Source organism: Fomitiporia mediterranea (assembly GCF_000271605.1).
Source record: "Fomitiporia mediterranea MF3/22 unplaced genomic scaffold FOMMEscaffold_1, whole genome shotgun sequence".
Classification (NCBI taxonomy): domain Eukaryota; kingdom Fungi; phylum Basidiomycota; class Agaricomycetes; order Hymenochaetales; family Hymenochaetaceae; genus Fomitiporia; species Fomitiporia mediterranea.
In genome coordinates, this window is record NW_006760386.1 from 2,985,842 (window position 1) to 2,999,026 (window position 13,185).

The 13,185-nt window shown below is 45.0% G+C and overlaps 6 protein-coding genes across 6 annotated transcripts; 5 read left to right on the plus strand and 1 right to left on the minus strand.

Annotated features, from left to right (window-relative positions):
* Positions 1-39: 39 nt before the first annotated feature.
* On the plus strand, positions 40-1,107 carry FOMMEDRAFT_150457 (alpha/beta-hydrolase; the record flags this gene model as incomplete). Its single annotated transcript, XM_007261759.1, has 6 exons — positions 40-222; positions 281-482; positions 531-589; positions 641-705; positions 775-999; positions 1,071-1,107. The coding sequence occupies 6 exons, from the start codon at positions 40-42 to the stop codon at positions 1,105-1,107; spliced, it is 771 nt and encodes a 256-aa protein (XP_007261821.1).
* A 1,734-nt stretch (positions 1,108-2,841) lies between these two features.
* FOMMEDRAFT_144085 (uncharacterized protein) lies at positions 2,842-3,907 on the plus strand (the record flags this gene model as incomplete). The annotated part of the gene is made up of 6 exons (XM_007261760.1): positions 2,842-2,940; positions 3,028-3,183; positions 3,246-3,293; positions 3,345-3,427; positions 3,479-3,677; positions 3,750-3,907. Exons 2-6 carry the CDS (start codon positions 3,087-3,089, stop codon positions 3,905-3,907), a joined length of 585 nt encoding a protein of 194 aa, XP_007261822.1. The 5' UTR covers positions 2,842-2,940; positions 3,028-3,086.
* Positions 3,908-5,606: 1,699 nt separating this feature from the next.
* FOMMEDRAFT_25125 (uncharacterized protein) lies at positions 5,607-6,235 on the plus strand (the record flags this gene model as incomplete). Its single annotated transcript, XM_007261761.1, has 3 exons — positions 5,607-5,634; positions 5,798-5,895; positions 5,948-6,235. 3 exons carry the CDS (start codon positions 5,607-5,609, stop codon positions 6,233-6,235), a joined length of 414 nt encoding a protein of 137 aa, XP_007261823.1.
* A 386-nt stretch (positions 6,236-6,621) lies between these two features.
* FOMMEDRAFT_164719 (uncharacterized protein) lies at positions 6,622-8,459 on the plus strand. The gene is made up of 2 exons (XM_007261762.1): positions 6,622-7,055; positions 7,130-8,459. The coding sequence occupies exons 1-2, from the start codon at positions 6,893-6,895 to the stop codon at positions 8,212-8,214; spliced, it is 1,248 nt and encodes a 415-aa protein (XP_007261824.1). The 5' UTR covers positions 6,622-6,892; the 3' UTR covers positions 8,215-8,459.
* Positions 8,460-8,465: 6 nt separating this feature from the next.
* Positions 8,466-10,934, minus strand: FOMMEDRAFT_138010 (uncharacterized protein). The gene is made up of 12 exons (XM_007261763.1): positions 10,829-10,934; positions 10,722-10,756; positions 10,576-10,670; positions 10,461-10,503; positions 10,312-10,404; positions 10,156-10,253; positions 10,066-10,105; positions 9,977-10,013; positions 9,873-9,916; positions 9,701-9,802; positions 9,587-9,649; positions 8,466-9,473 (listed from the first exon to the last, which is right to left on the minus strand). Exons 1-12 carry the CDS (start codon positions 10,879-10,881, stop codon positions 8,782-8,784), a joined length of 1,395 nt encoding a protein of 464 aa, XP_007261825.1. The 5' UTR covers positions 10,882-10,934; the 3' UTR covers positions 8,466-8,781.
* Positions 10,935-11,074: 140 nt separating this feature from the next.
* Positions 11,075-12,233, plus strand: FOMMEDRAFT_150462 (uncharacterized protein; the record flags this gene model as incomplete). The annotated part of the gene is made up of 4 exons (XM_007261764.1): positions 11,075-11,218; positions 11,326-11,611; positions 11,832-12,075; positions 12,134-12,233. The coding sequence occupies 4 exons, from the start codon at positions 11,075-11,077 to the stop codon at positions 12,231-12,233; spliced, it is 774 nt and encodes a 257-aa protein (XP_007261826.1).
* Positions 12,234-13,185: the final 952 nt, after the last annotated feature.

Genomic DNA, 13,185 nt, shown 5'->3' on the forward strand with positions numbered 1-13,185 from the left:
ACCATACTGTATTCAGTGTCAGTCTGACCTGTCTATTAGATGCAGCAATGCTTCGGATACATTCAGTGCCTCGTTGACGCTGATGCTGGAACACTCGAGAGCGCCAATGCTGTTATCAATGAATCCGGCTTTTACGGAACATTCGTAGTGGTCCCAGTCGTCGGTGGGGACATGATCGTTGAGCGGCCTATCCAGACCATCAACCGTGGTAGGCTCAATGGGGTGCGTTATCCACTGTCAGCCAGTAATGATATAATTACTTGTAAATGAAACACTTTAGAACGCATTCCTTGCAGTTACGAATGCCTTCGAAGGCACTGTATTCGTTAATGCGAACTTTTCCGCACAAATGACGGCCACGGATTACGTTACGCAGCTCTTCCCTCTGTTCAATCAAGCGCAGATTGAGGAAACAGTGCAGCAGTATACGAATATCGGACTGAACACCGTCAACGATCAAGCAATTGCGATTATGGGAGAATGTAAGCTCGGTGTTTGATGTGGACACCACCATTGTTAATATGCAGCAGCTATCTTCATTTGTCCGACGTATCGCCTACTTTCGGCATTCCCTGGGCGGTCTCATAAGGTAATTCATTCGCTTCATCGACTTACCTCGGGTCTAGAACATTATCTGTAGGGCTTATTTGCTGTGCCACCGGGCGAGCACGGCAACGATGTTCTCTACTACTTCCCAGGAACCACGTGAGTACATCGCATCTTCGTCGCGATCGGTTGGTCAGATGCGACGACTGATGATCATTTCTTGTACAGCGGCCCGTCATTCAAAAATCCTCAGTTCTCTGCTTCTTTTTCAGGCTCGTTCCTCGGATTCGTCAAATTTGGGGATCCTAATATACACCCTGTTAATAATGATATCACTCCGGCCTGGAAAACGTTTAGTCAAGGAAACACGGAAATGCTCTTCAATAGGACTGAAGATTTCCAGCCGGATATTCGGCCCTTCACGACTGATCCGGCATTGTTGGAGCGATGCGAGTCAGTGCAAATACTTTTTTTCACTTGCTCTATAGATCGTTTAGGTTACTAATTGCTCCGCTGGGTTACAGATTCTGGAAGAGTGTTGCGCCCTCGGTTCTACAGTGATTCCTTGTGAATGATTCAAGTTTCCACTGGTTCGTCTGATATCCAGAGGAGAAAGCATTTGGTTTGTCTAGTCAATAGGTTGAAAGATAAATACTTAACACATACTGTGTCTATAAAACTCGGACAGCAAGAGCCCGACTGTGAACCTCCTTCACAATGGGCCTCCACTGAAGTGGATGCCTTAGGCATCGAATTGCAACAGGATGACGAGCAGATGCAGAGTGAATAATAATGTTGAAGATTGATTACATATCCGATAGTCCTTGGTATAATTTGTCCGCAAGTTCTGCAACTCAAAACGTAAAAACCGGCATAACTCGAAGCCCTGTCATGGTGTTGACAGAGGAACAATCTAAGGCTGTGTTATCTTCAACTAGCTCAACATAAAGGGAATTAAGTTCTGTTTTGCTTGTTAGAGAAAGGTGGCTATACATGACATGCAACTACAATTTTTTATCTTTTTATTTTCGAATACTGCTTGACGAAAAACACCTTTCCTTGGATCTGTGATGATCATATATATGAATTAACCGTCCGGATAAGTTTTACAGTTGGCTTCTACATGTGAATGACTGTCTAATGATTCTATCAAGAACCCGACCCAATCAATTTTTACTTCTAATTCAAGTGTTCGAGGCTAAATAGTGCACGTAACCTGATGTCTCGCAGCTACAGTTTTCTGTCGCAATCCATTCATTTGTTATTTTCGCTTTACCATTGTGGTCTAATATCTTTAAATCACGCTGTGTCTTTGGCCGTGTTTCATTCGGGAGAGCTATGATCGTTTTAGCGTTCCCATGATCGAAAACGACCTGAACTGCAGGTGGAAAAAGTGAACATTTTTTGAAGAACCATACAAGGTACTTCATTAACAAAGACCAGAAGATTAGGGCAACCAGCTGTGAATAATATATCCCAGGCGAGACGTAGTACGTACGCGTGGGTCTTCCAATGAATGGATTTCAGCTTCTAAACCTGGCGACGGATTTTTCGGGCCTATTGGTGAGCAGAATCTGGCATTTCCGTTAGATAGGGACTGTATGCAGAGTTCTCTTGAGAAGTCTGTCGTCCAGGGAGATACAATAGTCACTTTGTACTTATTATGCGTCTTTGTGGCAGAGGCTGACATGGTACAGGTTGATTTTTTTCGCTGCAGTCCACAATAAAGATTCAGTATTATATGAGCTGATTGAGATGTGCAAAGTTAATCGACATACCTTTGCTAAAAGGAAACTGCAGTCCTATTTTGCACCCCTTTGCATTACACGATTTCCGAGAGCAAACCTTGTGCTTGCCTTTGAGTCTTTGCATAATATGCACTATTATGTGCAGATAATGGTGTTTTGTCTGGACGACTGAGCATGAGACAAAGCAAGTGTATCCTTATCGGGTGTTATTTGTTGTGCTGCGAAATAATTCAACCGTTCAGAATGTTCAATCTGTCTTACCCTTGCCAAGCCTGAACTTGAATGAAGCGGAAAGTAGCTGATGCAAGCATCCGGCTTTATCAGTAACTCCATACCATGAAAACACTTGAAGAAGCAGTCTGATATATCACATACTAAAGCACACTCACTGCCATCACTGAGGATTCAGTGAGGAATGGTGTAGAGGAATATATATGAATGAGTGAAAGTCTCAGCCGTCACGGTAGTGACTGTCACGTGCCAGAACATCTTTTTAGGCACCGTTGTCTCATCACTCGCCTTGATGGGTTGCCTGCGAAGAAGTCAGAGCGCATCTTTCAGAGTGCATGGAGTGGCTGTGATGGTTACACAGCACCTAACTGCATCAGCACGGTGTCGTCACTACGGGCAGCTCTCTACACGTCTTGTAAGTTGCACTGGTACCCGTACATATCTCTTTATCCTCTGAGAGAAGTACTAAATCTTTCTCTTTCCTCTACATTAATATTATAAGAGCTAGGCTGGCCTGGCAACTGGCTGTATTGCCCTGCTTCATACGAGTCGAAATAGATCATGGATTCAACTGTTGGAATACCCGACGACGGCGAGCACGTACAGGAGCCACAAGCACAAACTCTCGAAGAAACGTATATCATGCTTCCGGGTCAATGTAAGTTTATTCGAAGATAATTTCGTTGATTGTTCGTTTGCTCAAGAGGTTTGCGGATTCAGCGGTACACGACACTCTACCAACGAGGGCGTCTTGCCAGACAGGGAAAGGTATGAAATAATGAAGTTCTAGATGAGTTTCTGACTTCATCTGCTATTTAGACGATGCATCCACGACTGAGTCAACGCGAGAGCAGGAAGAAGATTGCTCTAATACTAACCTATTCTCAGCGTTGGCTGCCACAGTAAGTGTTATTTTGTATTATGCCGGGTATTATTATTAAAGACGCATTCAGGCCTTATGTCAAGGCATTCTATCTGTGATGCTCCTCTCGTTCTTCAGGGCAATTTGCTCAGATTACCTCAAAGAAAATCCTGGGCCGTATTCGAGACACAACGTCGACAACATCGTGTCTCACGTTGTCTCTTACTCTTTGAGCTCTTTGCTCTTTGCAATATACACTGGTGTAGATTGCACAATTCTATCTGTGACAGGTGCGGGCAGACGCGCCATCCCGGAAGTTGCTTTTACTCTGCTTTCCGCTTGTGTAATTGAATTTATCACAGTGTACATGTTTTTGATCTGGTGGATGTCGTCAAAAGATTCCGTCATGTTACTCGATAAAATTGACACGACAGTTTTCTTGATAATCATTACCCTTTTCCTCCTCGTTTGGTTCCTTTATACCCGCATTTCCCCTTTCCTGCGATTGCGGAGAAGGTAGAGACTATAATTTTTGCGAACTCCGATATCCTGAATATTAATATACTGGAGTTCGTTCACAATATGTTAGTAATGTTACACCTAGGGCTCGGTCCCGTATCATATTATACGGATACGGCATTTTCGTATACGGTGCCGTACCGTATCCGTATAAAAAATTTGACTCAAAAATATGGCACATATTTTACAGGCCGTAACCGTATATAGTCTGTATAATACAGACCGTATACGTCTGTATACAATATACAGCTATTAAATGAAAGAAACTCTTGCTCTAAACATAATACTGAAGCTCTAATAAGTAGTATTCAATGTTCAGACACTTATACTAGCATTTACTAATATATTCAGCACTATTATTGTAAAAGTATGTGCAATCTGATATATATTCCGATATATACTATAATATAGGTACATCACATGACTCGACTTTATGACAAATATCACAGACTAAATTACATAACAAAATGTCAATAAGTCAAATTTTATACATTTCATGTAGATTAAGGCATAATATAGGTAGAATTCAATATTTCTATACTAAAGAGGTAATATCACAATGATGTAGCCCCTTACATTTCATGCTACACCTTGGTAAATGTAGCAACTACGCCGTATCCGTATATGGCGTATACGTTCCGTATACGGCCGTACCGTATCCGTATAGGTTTTCGGGTTCAGAACTACGGCACCGTATTATACGAGCCGTATCCGTATAAGGGTCATATTATACGGCCCGTATCCGTATACGGTACGGTACCGAGCCCTAGTTACACCTGTAAAAGAGATTATAACGTCTGCACTGCTGAAACTACAAGAATTCTTCCCATGGGTCATGAATAATACAGTTGGCATCTCCATAGTCTCGACATGCAGTGACATTGCATCTCGAACAAAGATGTGAATGTATGAATCAGTCGCTGCTACAGCGTTTCCGGAAAATGATGACAGTCACGTTGTTCTTTTTTTTCTTCACGACCTGCCTAATTTAGCAAGTGACTTTTGCAGCAACATTACATGTAGCTTGCCACCTAACATAAGACACTGTACTTGCCTTCATAATAGCTCTCAGACACTTTCTAGTACTATAGAGTTAAAATATTAGACATATAGAGCCAACAGGGCTGACTTAGAGTTTGCTAGCTTCTCAACAAGAGTGATACAACCATTCAAATGTGTGCCAACAGAATAAAGGCAATTCTGTCATTATTATAAGTGAAAATTGTATTTGAAAAGGTTTATCATGTTTTCAAGTGTATAAAAGGTGCATATGAAGCATAAAACACTGTGTCTCTGTCTAGACAGAAGGGTGGTTGAAGTCACCTGCCTAATGAGGCAGGTGGCTTGAAAAAAAAAAGAACGACGTGGCTGTCATCATTTTCCGGAACGGCTGTAACATCGCCTTCCGATGCACTAGCATCTCAAGATGGTAACCTGGAAGTTCCTTTCTCTGTGCCTCTAGTATATAAGTCTGGCAATCCCATGAGCTGAGCAAATATCATTTCCACTACTAAATCCTTGGTTACTCAACTTGGGAAGTAATTCAGGGCCGTACGTATGGTGCAGATGGGTAGGTAGAATTTTCACACCTCTGAGTACGCTGCGTCATTTGTTTCTTTAGAACGTATGGACCGTGTAAATGCTTTGGGAGTGGGTGACTTTGGCGCACAAAACATCACCCAACCTTCCGGTTTTTCGAGATGCCCCGAATGAACGATGGCCACAATTGTAAGTGGTTGCAAGCTAGCATGACCCCGAACTTCTATATACATTTCTTAAATGCAGCAACACGTCAGCAAGCTTCGTTTGATGTGCATCAGTTGCTGCAGCATGGTTGGTCTTTGAATAACTGTCGGAGATCTGGTCATTGATGTTAGCTTGTTTTGCACAGCTTCTTCTAATGTCTCTCTCCCGAGCGTCGGGTCTTCAACAGTCCAGGTACAGCACATTCAGTCTCCCAGCGAGATGTTCTCCGCGTTAGGCGTCATAGTGAGTGTATCTTCGACCCGATATTCTTTCGTAGTGCATAATCGATAAATAGGCATTCTTCCAAGCAACGCTCTCAGTAGCGCTATTCTCCTTGTTTAACGACGTATTTTCAGATTACCGGAATAATGATACCAGCGCCAATGCGAGCTTCGAAGAAGTTGTATCGCGAGTGTTCGCGCTGTCATTGGGTTCCGTCCTCCTCTCGGCCTATACTGGTGTCGCGTCAAGCATTCTTGTTGCAATAGACTGTAGTCGAGCGGGTGCCCCTGAAGTCGTCCTACCTCTAGTTTTCGGCGGCGTCACAGAAATAGCTGCAACACAGACTTTCCTGTTTTGGTGAACTTCACCAGAATACAATACGATGGCGAGTGGAGGAACTCGCGAGGTCAAGGTCTTCCTAATTCTTATCTCAGTATTTCTGCTCGTCTGGTTCTTCTATTTCAGAATTAATAATTTCTTTCAGTCACGTAAGAAGTGACCTTTCCATGATTGCTTCACCTTACAATGTAATTGTGGACTGCTGGCCATGTATTTGAATTTGAGATGTTTGATCACTGACTGAAGGTCGTCGTCAAGCGAGTCAATTGTTCATTGTAGCCCCTGGGAAATCGAGTCTATTGAGCTCATTACACATCAACCAGATAAGGAAATTTGTAAGACTAAAAGTCATCAGCGGCCATCTTCTGCCTTATTGTCCTCGACGTGTTCTGCATTTCCTCTGGCCCGCTTAAGCCGAAATTAACAGGTTCTGTCTATACACAATAAGACTGGAATGCGAGGAAAGGTGTTCTGGATCATGTTACCCTCGCTTCAAGGCCTTGCGCCAACGCTTTTGTTTCGCTGAACTTATAATGAAGTACCATTCTCTCTGTAATGCTACGTGCACGGGCTCCTCACTTCGTTGGCCTTGTCTCTTGCATTGCGACTGGACTGACTGGACTGTTGAGCTGTCCGACTACTTTTACAGCTTCAAGCTCATCTATTGGCTTAATATACAATGGTCACTGTCACTGGGAATGTACTTTTCTATCATGTACACCCAACGCCACCACCAACGGTCAATAACCTGACTTTGCGCCAAAAGGCACAGCTGCGCAGGTCAAATAACAAACTGACGAAGGTGCTTGGTGCAGCTCCTCAAGTGGTTGATGATTATCCGCGTACGCCCCTTTTCACTCCCACTGAAAATTTCACTCATCTCAATGTACTCACGCGTTATGGTATTTTCGACTAGTGAAAGTGTCTCGACCATTACCGCTTACTCCTACGAAGAAGCTACAGCCTTCACTCTCAATTTCTTCGGGAAAATCCTCACATAAAAAGTCGAGAAGCGCGGAAGAACGAGTTGATCCAGAGCTGTATCCGTTATCGTCCTCTCCTCGTCCGGCATCTCATGATGGTCTCCTCCGCCGCTCTTTGGATTCGAAGACGAAAAGCAGGACAGGGGCAAGAAGCGCGCAAGCATGCTCGCGATCATTCTCCTTGGAATGGGAATTGCTAACTGAGGATGATTCGTGTTCGCCGGTTCGCCCGAGACCCAGACCGCAGAAGGAGAACCAGGATGAGTCCCGTCCAGAGTCCTTCAGCCGCGACTCTCTGTGCGACTCACTATACGAGCCGAAGTTCGTCATCCCGTCAGCAACAAAGCTGCGCCGAGAGAAGATGGCACGCGTGTGCAAGCTGTTGGGTGAGGACGTGCCTGTCGATCTTGTCTTCCCAGTGGCCGACGACGAAGTCCTTTCCAAGCCTGAGGACAATGTTAACGTTGTTCCGGTTCCTGTGCTAGACATTTGTGCGCCACAAAAGGTCGAGACCGCACCGCTGCCACCTCCCAAACCGCGACGCAAGCCGGTGCCAAGGTTGTTTCCGGACGCCGAGCAGCCGCGCTGGCCCACATCGCACGCACAATATTGCACGCCACCGCTCCTCGAAACGATCGTCGAGCAAAGTCCACGTGCATCCTACTCCTCATCCACCTCGTCGTCCGCGGACAGTGCATACTCCGTTCTCACGACGACGACCTCCTCTTCGTACCGTTTCTCCTCTTCCGGATGCCTTTCTGACGAGTCTTCACCGGCTCCGTCTTCGGCGCACGAGAGCAGCATTGGTACTGCCGTAAGTGCGAGCGCGCCACTCATCTCACAATCTCAGCAGATCCGCGAAATGTCTTCAGGTACACAAGGACATGGACGCAGAGAATTTGCGATCTACGTTCCCTTTCGTCGACGGGTACACAAGGGAAGCTGCCAAGTAGAGTTTGAGAAAGACCCGGGCCAGGCATTCGATATGGTTCACAGCATGCTGGATTTGCGTGTATGATCAATGATCGCCTTCAGAACCATTTTTATCTGTTCTTTGTAATTGTCATTACTCCATCTTCCAATTGATCCCAATTCGGATACTCACATTTGTTGAATTCCTTTGCCCACAGTTAATCCTTAATATGCCAGACAGCGCTGGGTCGCCTATTATAGACTTAGTATAATCGCATTTTCTTTTCATCCTGTACAGTTGTTTTCTTGTACACCGCAGTTTTCATATCCGGGAAATACACCACAGAAGCTTTATCATCGTTTATTATTCTTTGCGACAACCATCCCCTGACGGTGTATAGGGGAAAAGAGTGTACATATATGCAAAGGAGATAAAAGAGAACGAGAGAGTGCGATACACGAGAGGCTAGACCAGACCACCAGAGTCTAAAGATACAAACGAGTGCTCGAAAGAAGAGAACGACAAAACTAGCAAAACCTACTTCATAGTCCCAAATGCAGGCGCATCAGCGCTACGCCAAACGTAACTCGAATACCAACTATTTTCAGCCGTCTCTAGCTTACGCAATTGACCATACCAGACAGAACAAAGACGAGAACGATAAGCATAATCCTAAGATGTGCTCGGCCTACGCCGTGAGCGCCGCGGATTCCCAAGATCATGAAGCTCGACATTCTCAAGCAACCAGGCCTGAGGAGGCTGCCACCCACACGCGCTGGTCCCAACGCTTTGAGTATGTGTCGAATCTTCCTCATATTCTCTACATTCATCTTCCCGCTCCCGCGAGTGCTGCAAATCGCTTCGCGGGTGCCCTGATAAAGAGGAGTGTGAGAACGGCCCAGATGTATGCGCATCCCGAATTTGACGAGGTAAGCTAGTGCCGTCGTTAAGGCCTGCCTGCTGATGCAGATTAGAATACGTTCTTGTGCGAACGTCCGTCGTTATGCTCCTGGTAACTTCCACAACAATCTGCCCAGGCACAGACATGTTCGAGTCTGTATGCTGCTTTCCTGAATCCGAGATTCCGTACATGCTCAGATTCTCCATCGCGTAAGCGTTCCCTGAAGCGCTAGCATCCACTGCCTTATCGTCATCGAACCAGCTACTTTCCACAGGTTCGCCAAGATTCCCAATGACAGTCGACGTGAGATGAAGTCCTTCCGGCGGGTGCTGTTGAGAAGGAAAGGAAACCACGGCTCTTGGTCGCATTGCTTGATTTCGCAGGTTCAGGATAAGACGGGAAACCATGAGACTCGTGATCAGTGTGCTAAAGCTCGCGTTGACTGCTTTTAGGTCCGGCTGAATAAATCAAGAGTCAGTTTTGCTCGGGTGGATGCAATTTCGGTGTCTTTCATACCGGAAGCACCTGATAAAGCGTCAGTGTACCTGAAGTTCGAAGAGTAATTACGAGGAAAACTTACAAGGAACAGCGTAACGGTGACGACGTTCGCCGCGAAGATGACGAGGAAGTAGATGATGCCTGCATGAATATGAATGGTTTGTGCCTTAGTCCAGCAACAGATCTGCTCACCGTCTCGCATCATTATCTTGATCAAAGGAATGGCAGAACCTGCTCGATGTCGGCAGTAGATGATGAACGTCCTTGTGATGGTTGCAAGGAAGATAATCGAGTCTAGCGTTCAGGAAACAAAATGATATCATTCGATTGAGAGTAACCCAAGACATAGCTCAACCCGACTGACCGAAGATGAGTTCTGCTACCCAGGTGTAGACAAAACGATCGTTCCTGTCGGCCATTCGCATCTCAGCTTTCGAAATAACTGAGCAAACTGGACTATTGACTTACGAATTGTCCCTTCCCGTAAGGATACAGCCAACAAGACCTTAAATCCGCAAATCAATTGAATGTAGACAATCTGGATACAGACAACTCACCAGGAGGCAAGTTAACACTTGTCCCATCAGTAAACGCCCACTGCAACCACATCTCAGAATCATTAGAAAGTCAACTCTTCAGAGACTCACAATCTTTACTGCCAATTCGGCAAGTAAAAGAATTGACACCGATATTAACACGAATACGCTTCCGCCATAGATAGAGTATAATCGAAGAGTAAAGATCACTGTAGACGAGGTTGATTACGATTCCGAATAGCGGCGCTCATTTATGTGTCAACGAACCTCCGATGGCTGCTGATGTGAATATCTTTAGGACTTCTGGATAAAGAACGTAACGATTGCAGGCAGATTTGCTCCAATCGGGATCGTGAAAAGCTGGTGTAGAAGCAGTGAATCTTATGAGTCATTGTAAAGATAACGACTCCACTCACAAACTATGACGACGACATAGCCTAATGGTGACAAGTAGCGATTCTAACAGTTAACAGTCGGGTGCACCATCAGCACAATATTCCTACCAGGGTCAATCTGGAATCTCAGCCATACCATAAACCATAATATCGTAGCAAAGGAGAACCGCTGTTTCCATATCTTTTCAACCTCGTCTCCAAACGTGATGAGTATGTCGTAGAATAGCATAACTGCCACGCATTTCAATAATTTTTTATGCTCAGCAAGAAAACGGGACTTACCACAACACGCCAGAGAGAACATCTTCGCTGCCATTCTTTTAACAAGAAAAAATCAACATGTTGAGACGAGACGACGAGGGGGGTTGAGATCGTCAACTCAAACGTACAGATGGTCAGCCTGGGTGGCTAGTGCAGCTACATCAGGAGCATTGGCATCCATAACAGCAGGCAGGCTGCACGCTCATGGGGCGTAAAGAGCAAGCGAATTGGCACAGGCAGCGGGCGCTGTGTTATAGGAAATCTCACTCCATCCGAAAACCATAGCATTATAAATGCGACTTGGAAGACTGTGGATATGGGCGTCTCCCGTCGAACTCTCCTCTTTTTTCTTCGAGAAGAGGCCCTTTTTTCTCATGACTTCTGTGGACGATCACGCTGCATGTGCGGCAAGAGAAAGGCATACGTTTCAGGATAAGATTTGGAACTGGGGCCCATCAAATCGGACCGAAAGGCGTTGCCGGAATGATCTGCTATATCTTACAATGGTTCCTGCGAGTGTGGGGAATAGGAAATGACTGAATTGAGAAGAAAATGCCGATACTTCGAAACACATGGATGGTTCTCACCAACAAAAATCATGTCGTACGCACATAACGTGCATTAGCGGCAATATGCAGATACTGCCGTTATCGGCGTCGTTATTATATTCCATTACATCGTTGATGCACAGAGCAAGTCTTGCGAGATTTGGGACGCAACAGACGGAGTGCACGTGATGACCATCAAAAATAGATGGCAACTTCTCTGCGTGCGGACTTTCCCATTAGGTTTGTTCATTTCTTTTGACGATATCGACACTGAATCGCCGATTAACAACACGGACGAAAGCGGCATAGGCTCTCCCTCTCTCATGCTGGAGTGCTACAACAGACACTGCCTTATGTGCAAGCGTTTGTCGAATAAAGGCTCTATCGAATGATCTGGAGGGAAATACCCCGAATTTTACACGTTCATGGCTTATGCACGCTGCCTAGACATATTGACTCATACTCCGACAGTGCCAAGGTGTGTTTTGGCTTTTTTCTTTCGAGGTGCAGCGCATTAGCATCTGATAAATAACCTTTCGAAACAGATGCCCATCTACCGCCGCATTTGCTTGACATTCTGCAGTTCGGCTGGCACACGCATCAAGCGTCAAAGTTCTTAATAGACGGGGGCCACAGACTGGTCTTATTTGCTTTACGAAGAACGGATTTGTGAACGTTGGTACTCAAGGGATCTGCTCTGGACTGTCTTCCAAATTATCTCCACCCCTAGCCGAGCTTTTGCACATCATATTGACGACGATCTCGTTTTCGGGGTTCATGCTGGCAAAGCTCTCACGCAACTCTATCTCACCAAACGAAGCTTATTTGTGCAATAAACATCCCAAATGCGAAGAAACTCTACACTAACCCAGCCTGTTTGGTCAGACCGCAGGCTCTAACCGACGAACGAACCGAATACTGGTGTGTACCTAGTCTCCTATTCAGCACATCGTTGTTCGATCCTGCGCGAAGCACCCAGGCTTGATGTGGAATACTCTACAACTCCATTCATACATTGTTGTATGTAGTGCCGGCGATACGGCGCAACTTAGCCGGAGATGAAGATTCTCTAATATCGTCTATGTCTTCTAGTGACTTTCCACCAATTTCATTTGCAACGTCGACGAAACAGTGTGCTCTCGGACTTCGGGAGAAGTTTGCTGCAAACATCTCAATATCGTGGCTAATATTCTTATGACGCATCTCAACAAGAGACAAAAGATTGTCCGCACTTCGAAAACATTCCCTGTATTCTCCGCACCATCATAACACATGATTTCTATGTCTTGCGGGGAGACTGAGGTGATAGAGCGGTAGCGGTAAATCTGACAGTCAAAATATGCACTGCCTTGCGCTCATAAGATGGATCTGCAACCGAATTTCGGTTCAAGCATTAAAGGAATGACTAAATGATGTACGCACAATTCTTGCTGCCTCGATGACTAAGTAGCCCAGTCTGATGCATGCCAAGGTAGACTACATACTCATATTTGATACGTCCTAGTTGACATGCGGAAAATCTCAACATCGGATACATGGAATTCAAAAAGCAATGAGTTACTTCTCACAGCTCTCACGGGACTACTACTTAAATCTAGCGAGCCAAGGCAATGCAGAAACTGGATTATGGCACTTTAACTGGGACTGCTGCTGCTCACATGGTGACCTTTTGGATCGTGTTTCAGCACGCCATGTTAATAAGCATTTTTAAAATCTTGTAAAGGTATTTCTTCTGTGTAGATGTGAGTGCAAAAAGCCCGTTAATTAAAGACAAAGATTGCATTTGTATTGACCATATGTCATTAGCTTCTATTAACTACTTTCACCACTAGAGACTCTCTAGCAATTATTTTAGTCCAAATCCAATGATTGACGTAGTTGTGTGTGCTTGTCAGAATCCCATCTGTCTATAATGTGCTGTGCCATTAATAAAACAG